We start from the raw sequence: 8,901 nt of genomic DNA, 5'->3' as shown, positions 1-8,901 counted from the left end.
CAGTCTTAAGTCTCTGGGGTATATTTGTAGCAATAGCCAAAAATACATTGTATGGATCAAAATTATACTTTTTTTTTTTATGCCAAAAATCATTAGGATATTAAGTAAAGATCATGTTCCATGAAGATATTTTGTAAATTTCCTACCGTAAATATATCAAAACTTAATTTTTGATTAGTAATATGCATTGCTAAGGACTTCATCTGAACAACTTTAAAGATGATTTTCTCAATATTTTGATTTTTTTGCACCCTCAGATTCCAGATTTTCAAATAGTTGTATCTCAGCCAAATATTGTCCTATCCTAACAAACCATACATCAATGGAAATCTTATTTATTCATTTATTCAAATCTCACTTTCAAAAAATTGACACTTAAGACTGGTTTTGTGCTCCAGGGTCACATATTGTACCGTGGACTTCATATCGCAATAATACCGTATCGTGAGATTTTGATATGGTTACATCCCTTACTTATGAGCGAGCATGGCATGACTGGGGCGTCGTCAGACTCACGGTCCTCAAACAGCAGGCCGACGGTGTTGACAGGGTCTCGGCTCAGCAGCATGATGGGATTCTCTCTGGAGGTCTTGGGGAAGGTCTGAGCCTGCTGGATGGGGTCGAAGACGAGGTGTCGGCCCTCGTACAGAAAGTCCTGATGGGATGGCGATATGTTTGTCCGTCTGAAGAGCAGCTCCTGAAAGAGATTCGCCCTGAACGGAGAGAAAATATAACATGACACAGATTACACACAAATAATGCATGCACAAATAGCATGAAGATGACTGCAGAACGAAAAGACCCTTTTAACATTTCTGCTGTTTTTTTACAAGCAAAAGTCGTCATGCATTCATTTACATTACATTTACATTTAGTCATTTAGCAGACGCTTTTATCCAATGAGGACAATGGAAGCAATCAAAATCAACAAAAGAGCAATGATATGCAAGTGCTATAACAAGTCTCAGTTAGCTTAACGCAGTACACAGAGCAAGGTTTTTTTTAAATTATATAATAAATAAAAAGAAAACGGATAGAATAGAAAAAGAATAGAGCAAGCTATTTCGTATATACATATAGATATCGTGGCCATGACTTATTAATTTGTGAACACATTGTACGTCCTTCGTTATAATTCCGTTAAATTGTGTCCATGAATTAGTAGGCTACAACAAACATTACCTAAAACAAGGGAACAAATAAATAAAGTGGCAACAAATTCTTAATTCATTGTCAAGATATCTTGTTTTCCCCCCCTGTAGGCCTATCTTATGTCCGTGGCTCTGTAACATCAACAGCTTGTGTGTCAATAACATAATGTCATCTGTAAGTTAGAACAGTTGCGTTGGTCTTCATTTTTGTGTGTTCTTAAAGATGAAGTGTTGCCTTAAGCGTTAGTGAGGATCTGACATTCCTCATCCTTCTACCTTAATCGCACGCATTTGTGTAATCTCATCATAATATATAACTTTATTAGTTTAGCACAGAAGCATGGCCGTTACCAGTTTTAACATCTTAGGAGTTAAATGTAGTGCCATGCACACATTACCACATGTCTACATAGATAGGCATACCAGAGGGATGTGTGTTAATTAAGCAGCAACCGGTCTGGGTGTGAGGGAGGTGACCTCTCTTGACAGATTAATGGGCCGCAGAGGGAACTGAGGCTACTGAAAAGACACACACACACTGTCTGTTGAGACGGACACACTTATTCGTTTCATATTATTATTATTCATGACAAAATTTTGTAGTAATGATGTGTTTTCTATACACTTAAAACATGATTTGCAGAGTGATGAATGCACTAGCCTACATTAGTAAGGCTGTCAGTCATGTAGTTGAATAGCATAACAGTCTGGATTTTTAGCAAGCATATTGAACTTCCAGTATGCTGCTCAATGCTTTCTTTCTTCCCTCCCCCTTTCTACTTTTTCCTCATTTTCTCTCCATCCTCTCCCTTGCTGCATGGGCTCATTTTTTCCACTCTCTCCAGGGACACATTTTTTCTGTAGTCATATGCATTTGAGTCTAAGAGGTTTATGTTTGACTGAGTAAACGTTTCATTAGTTGATATTAATGCATTTTTTTTGGTCATATTATGTGTGTGTGTGGTCCCAGATTATCCTTAATCTTTCTCACTCTCTCTATAATAGATGTACATGTTTGAATATACAACACATCATCACCATGTAGAATAGAGAAGATAAAAACAAATATGGCCAGATTTTTTTCGCTTTGTATTTGTGAGTTTTTGTGTGGGAGCTTTTAAAGCTGGTTCCAATTATATCAATTTACCATTTTATGATGATATAATTCATGGAGTATTATGTCATTTGTGGAGCAAGGCTCTGTCACAACCTTTAGCAATGATCTAAATCTACTCTGTATCATTATTTAATACTGTGTTTGACACAGTTCAAAATCAACCATTTTTAGGACAGTTTTAGGGCATGCAGTTTCTAAGCTTTGGAACACCAAGTGTTTGAGAGCATGCTATCATAACTACAGGTTTTCCCAATTAAACCTTCTGTATTTAGCTTAATGCAGTACATGTAGCAAGGTTTTTTTTTAATTATATAATAAATAAAAAGAAAACGGATAGAATAGAAAAAGAATAGAGCAAGCTAGTGTTAGCGGCCTTTTTTTTTTTGCTTTTTGCTAATTGTATAATAAATAAAAAGAAAACAAATAGATAGAACACAAAAAGAATAGAGCAGCTAGTGTTAGTTTTTTTTTTTAAAGAAAACAAGCAGTTAGTAAATGAATAGAGTGCAAGTCTAAAAGGGGCAATTTTTTTTTTTTAAAGAATACAATTAGAATAGAGAGTGCGAGAGTTAGAGGGTCAAATAAAGATGGAAGAGATGTGTTTTTAGCCGATTCTTGCATTCGTAGCACAGTTTTAAGATTCATTGCGCTTTGTTATTCTTCTAGTTATTTACATAGCAGCTAATGAGTCTGAAGAAAACAGCTTATTGCACATTGCAGTGGTGAATGAAAACTACAACAAATATAATTTCTGTATTTCCATTTAGGATTACTTTGATATGGAAGCCTGTTTTCGCCACTGAATAAAAAAATTATAATAATTTTTATCCCAAATTTGAGGGGGGGGGGTCAGAATTCTGAGATTTAAAACAAAATTGCAATCTGACTTTTTTCTGAGTTTCTATCTTGCAATTGTGACTTCCTTCCTCTGAATTATGAGTTTACATCTTGCTATTCTTTTTGTTTCTGCAATGGAATAAAAATGTGACTTTTTATCTCACAATTCTGATTTCTTTCATGAATGTGAGATGTTAACTTGCAATTGCACTAAATTGCTAATTTTTTATTCTGAGAAGAAAAGTCAGAATTGTGAGATTAAAAAGTCACAATTACAATTTTTTGTTTTAATTCGGTGGAGGAAATGGGTTTGTCAATATGTAGAATTTGCAGCAAACTAACTCAGTTTTCCTGTAATTAAAACATAAAATATAGTCTTATAAATGTATGTTACATTAAAAAAAAAAAGAAAAAACTTTATATAAAGTGCATCATTGCAGTGTGTGAAAAGGGTCCATCACGATCAAGCGTTGTGTGTGTGTGTGTGTGTGAGAGTGTGTGTGTGTGTGTGTGTGTGTAAAAAAGAAAAAACTTTATATAAAGTGCATCATTGCAGTGTGTGAAAAGGGTCCATCACGATCAAGCGGTGTGTGTAAGTGTGTGTGCGTGAGTGTGTGTGTGTGTGTGTGTGTGTGTGTGTGTGTGTGTGCGTGAGTGTGTGAGTGCGAGTGAGTGTGTGTGTGTGTGTGTGTGAGTTGCACGCATCCTCACGTGTTGTATGCGTGTATGTAGATGTGGTGAAGCGTGGCCTGCTGCAGGCTGAACACATAGACCACGATGCGGTGTAAGATATCGCTGGTCTCAGCGAAGAACTGGTCGAAGCCCCAGCATTTCTCCTGGTCTGCTTCAAGGATGTTGGCTAACACTGGAGTGAGGAGACTCTGAAGACCCCTGAAACACACAAACACACATCAGACACACTTCTCTAAACGAACCGGACCGTCTGGAGACTCAGACTCACTTCGAGAGGCTGCAGGAGATCGGCATCTCTGAGCTCCACTCGATCTTCCCGTTCTCAAACTTCTGATGGCCCGAGATCGCGCCGGAAGGCTTCTCTGTGATGATCTTATACCTGCCAGATCAACAACAATCAGCATCTAGACAATATAGATGTAACGATTCACTCAACTCACGATGCGATACGATTCACGGTACTGATTTCACCATACGATTTTCTCATGATTTTTTAACAAAATGGGTTTTAAGACAAAATATAAATGAGAAGATGTCCTTTTATTATTTCTCAGACAAAATACTGCACATTCCTTGGTGAAACTGAAATATATTTTATGTCAAATAACAAAACTAAATAGAAATTTTAAAGCAATCGGCTCAGGGTGCCTCATTACATCCCTACTAGCCAAACTAGGGCTGGGCGATCTTTCTGATTTTATTGATTAATAATCAAATATAATGTTTTGCCAAGATACTTTTTTTTAAATCGAGGAATTTTGAAAAAATATATATATATATATATTAGCAAACGTTACAATTGGACATGTTGCCAATACACAGAATTCCGCCTCCTCCGCTATGTTTGCATCAAATAAAGCGGTTGCCATGCCAACCTGCTACTGTAAACAAGGCTTGCAACACTTGCTCCGCCTCCGGGCTCTTCTGATTGGTCCACTGTTTTGGAACCACATTGACATTGATGAGCGGTGCTGCGTGTAAAAGCTGAAATTATTTTAATTTGACACAGCGTCAAAAGATGCGAGAGCAACGGTCATATTCGTCCGGCGTCTAGGGCGTGTTTACATATAAAAACATTGAAAAGTAGCGCATTGGAATGGAAAAACGCATTCGATGCATTCTACCCTATAGTGGGCAGTGTCAAGCACCATATTACAAAAAGTATTATGATATTTTATAATCAAAACTTTTTATGATCTTGACAAAATACATACTGTTGGAAAGACCTGAGTCTCAAGATTCCAAGATTTTGTGATAGAAGTAATACTGTGGAAGAACGTATATATTTCTGACAGGAAATTGCGTAAAAAAAAAATTCAATGGAATTTGGGTGTCACCCGGTGGCTATTTTTGGTATAACGCCTAAATAAAATCTCACAGAAACCTCAATTATTTGTTTTTAAAATTGGAACATAACTTATGGCTTTATATGGCTTTCTAATATATATCAGTTGGCTTTAATTATATATCAATTTTATATTAAAAATATTTAGTAAAATGTTTCAAATAAAATAAAAACTTTTCAGTACAGTGCATTTAAACTTAAAACTTCCATAACATTTTTATACTTTAATTTTTTTAAATTCACTTCGGCAATATTTTGCTGATTGTTTTCTTTAAGAAGAGACCAACCTTAGGTCTGTATTCCAAAGCGTTCATGAATTACAGCCATTTAAGTTCAGGAAATGCATTTTCACGTCCAAGTTCAAAAAGTGGGGTGTCATTTGTTTTACATCAACACCATGTTGAAATTCATGTGAAGTTCTATTCACTTAGAATAGAACCGCCGTCATCAAACTATGCCTTTGTCTCTTTGTTTGTTTTGAATACGCTTCCCTCTAGCGGCGAAAACTTACATACTGTGCCTTTAACCAAATGGTTAATAAAGAGAATTTTACTTGTTATGTTTTTAAGTTCACTAGTTACATGTCAAATAAATGTAAAATTTAAATCTTGAATCAGTCCAACGGTTTTACTGTTATATCGCCCAGCCCTAAGTCAAGCATGTGAATCTGAAGTGTGCTTGATGGCACTCACATGACTTCTTTGTTCCTGCGCGGCCCTTCAAACGGTCTGAATGGCAGGCTGCCGATGGCGGCGTGATAAAACGTGACTCCGATGCTCCACAGATCCACCGTGGCTCCGTATTTCTTCTGGTGGTCTTTCCTCAGCACGGCTCGCTCGTACATGTCAGGATGCTGCAAAAACACACAGAGAGATCAGCGAGGATCGCGAAACACAGGCGTCACGTTTTCTAGGGATCACAGTCACGATTAGGCAAAAGCACGGTTCTGTGATCAGCAGTAAATCTCCATCCGAAGGCCAGAGGAACTCCAAATACGCCTCGCAGAAGAAACCCAGGAAATCCCTATCGCTGCAGCTGAATAAACAGAAGATTTAACTGCTTTCATTGATTCAGCGTGACTAATAAACACACGACTACGACAATACATGATTTATCCGAGTTCCTCTTATTATAATTTTCATCATAATAAAGTATATAATAATGCAGTGCCTTTATCACTGCTTAAATACTATGAAATATGTTGCGTGCCTTATTCTGTGTAAGAAGCCACATCATCTCACAGAAGGATTCATTTCAAATACTCGCCTGACGTTACGAAGTGAGTTTGGCGTAAAAACATGTTATTAAATGTGGTATTTTTTTACGTGCTTTCAGATGGAGCAGCATTTACTACACAGAGCCGTAGTTCACTGAGAAGCTACGCAAACAGCTTTCATTATCGATTTCATAATCGCGCGATTGTATCGTCTGCTTATTTTTTTTTTTTGGCGTAGCTTGTCAGTGAACTACGGCTCTGTGTAGTAAATGCTGCTCCATCTGAAAGCACATGATGGAGATTTACTACTGATTACAGAACCGGCTTTACTAACAAGATGCGCATGACTATCGCATCCGATTAATCGTGCAGCCCTAACGTTTCCCATCATACTCAGCTCACCAGATACTCCTCTGTGCCGTAAAGCGACACAAACTGCTCGTCGTCCTCCAGCTCACGGGCGGCTCCGAAGTCGGTCAGTTTATAGACGGATCGTCCGTCTTCTCCGATCACACGCATGATGTTCCCAGGCTTGATGTCTCGATGGACGATCCCGTACTCTCTCAGATGATTCATTCCCGCCACTGTCACAAACATCAGCGGCAGCACTCAGAAACTCGCAAAAATAAAGCTACGAAAAGGGAATTTCACCATTAGGGGCCGTTCACACAGAACACGTATTTGCGTCTCAAAACACGAGACGCAGCGCTCAGAAATGTTTTTTTAAAAAGCGTGGGGCAGAACGCTTCCTCTGCCATGTTGCTGTCAAATAAAACAGTTGCCATGCCAACTTGCTACCATAAACAAAAGCTCGCAACACTTGCTCCGCCTCCAGGCTCTTCTGATTGGTCCACTGTTTTGGAACTGACATCGATGCTCGGCGCTGCATGTAAAACATAAGGTGATAACAACTACCTTAAATGACCAAAACCATCTTTCGGAAAATTAAGTGTAATTTATTTTTTTATTTTGACTCAAGTCCCATTCGTTTACATGGAGAGGGCGGGGTTTATGACCTGTACTGCATCCAGCCACCAGGGGGCGATCAAAGAGCCCACAGCTTCACTTTTCAGGACGTGTGAGGCACACCCGGTGTAAAAGTTGAAATTCTTTTAACTTGACACAGCATCTTAAAAACACGACACTCATGTGTGAGATGCTGCAAAAGACTTGAGATGCGAGCGCAATGCTCATACATGTTCATCTAGTGCGTTTACATAGAAAAACAATGGAAAAGTTGTGCATTAGCGCATCTAAAAATGCGAAACGCAGTGCTCAGGAATGGTTTTAGAAAAATAAATTAAAAATTTTAAAAATTGCCGTACAATAATGCCTCCTCTGCCATGTTGCCGTCAAATAAAACAGTTGCCATGCCAACTTGCTACCGTAAACAAAAGCTGGCAACGCTTGCTCCGCCTCCAGGGTCTTCTGATTGGTCCACTGTTTTGTAACTGACATCGATGCGCGGCACTGCATGTAAAAGTTGAAATTCTTTTAACTTGACACAGCATCTTAAAAACACGACACTCATGAGTGAGAACCTGCGAAAGACGTGAGATGCGAGTGCAACGGTCATACATGTCCATCTAGCACATTTACAAAGAAGAACAATGGATAAGTAGCACATCTAAAAAACGCGAAACACAGTGTTCAGGAATGGCTTTAAAAAATATATATATATATTCGCACTGCATAATGCCTCTTCTGCCATGTTGCCATCAAATAAAACAGTTGCCATGCCAACTTGCTACTGTAAACAATAGCTCACACTGCTTGCCCCGCCTCCGGGGTCTTCTGATTGGTCCACTGCTCTGGAACTGACATTGATGAGCGGCGCTGCGTGTAAAAGATGAAATTCTTTTAACTTGACACGGCGCTGCAAAAGACATGAGATACGAGCGCAACGCTCACACACATCTGTTTTCGCGCGTTTACATAGAAAAACAATGGAAAAGTAGCGCACTGGAATAGAAAAACGCTTTCTGTTTGAACGGCCCCTTAGTCTGAGGAACATTTTAACAATCTAAAGAACCTTTTTCCACTGAATACACCAATCTAGAACTTACCGACATCCTGCAGAACGATGAGGAACTCGTCCTCCGGGAGTCCGTAAGCGTTCGTCGGTTCCTCAAGAACCGTGTAGAGACTTCCGCACGGACAATACTCCATCACCAACACCTTGTGACGCGTGTTCGACTGACACACAACATAAACATTCAACAAATGATCGTCATATTTCTGAATGACAAAAAACACAAAACAGTGACCTTTGACGTTCGTAGTCAGGAGCAAACGGGTATTACAGGTGTGCGTTTGTGAAAGTAAAACAGGGAAGAGTTTACAGAACTTCAGCAACAAAAAAAAACATCATGAAGCAACAGAAACTAAACTGATATTATTCTATGAGCTGAAAGGTCTTTTTAAAGGAACAGTTCACCCAAGTTTGATTCTGCATCGGATTTTTTTCCATCAGTGTCTCAGCGATGGATGCTCTGCAGTGAATGGGTGCCGTCAGAATGAGAGCTGATAAAAACATCACAAT

At 38.7% G+C, this 8,901-nt stretch overlaps 1 protein-coding gene across 3 annotated transcripts in view; it reads right to left on the bottom strand.

The window, feature by feature from the left end:
- The window catches only part of LOC107707971 (serine/threonine-protein kinase TBK1-like), a 25,225-nt gene that overhangs the window by 12,829 nt on the left and 3,495 nt on the right, over positions 1–8,901 (bottom strand). Inside the window, exons 1-6 of one of the 3 annotated variants that reach the window (XM_016512092.1) lie at positions 8,426–8,574; positions 6,762–6,943; positions 5,836–5,996; positions 4,067–4,177; positions 3,817–3,996; positions 475–713 (exon numbers count right to left, since the gene is read on the bottom strand). In XM_016512092.1, the coding sequence (XP_016367578.1) occupies positions 475–713; positions 3,817–3,996; positions 4,067–4,177; positions 5,836–5,996; positions 6,762–6,943; positions 8,426–8,528 (976 nt within the window). In that variant the 5' untranslated portion in view covers positions 8,529–8,574. Of the gene's footprint in view, positions 1–474; positions 714–3,816; positions 3,997–4,066; positions 4,178–5,835; positions 5,997–6,761; positions 6,944–8,425; positions 8,575–8,901 lie in introns of those variants that run through there. The other 2 variants (XM_016512094.1, XM_016512095.1) reach the window with 2 other exon arrangements.

Source organism: Sinocyclocheilus rhinocerous, unplaced genomic scaffold (assembly GCF_001515625.1).
Source record: "Sinocyclocheilus rhinocerous isolate Xijiao unplaced genomic scaffold, SAMN03320098_v1.1 scaffold475, whole genome shotgun sequence".
Taxonomy (NCBI): domain Eukaryota; kingdom Metazoa; phylum Chordata; class Actinopteri; order Cypriniformes; family Cyprinidae; genus Sinocyclocheilus; species Sinocyclocheilus rhinocerous.
This window is presented reverse-complemented; position numbering and strand designations above follow the sequence as displayed.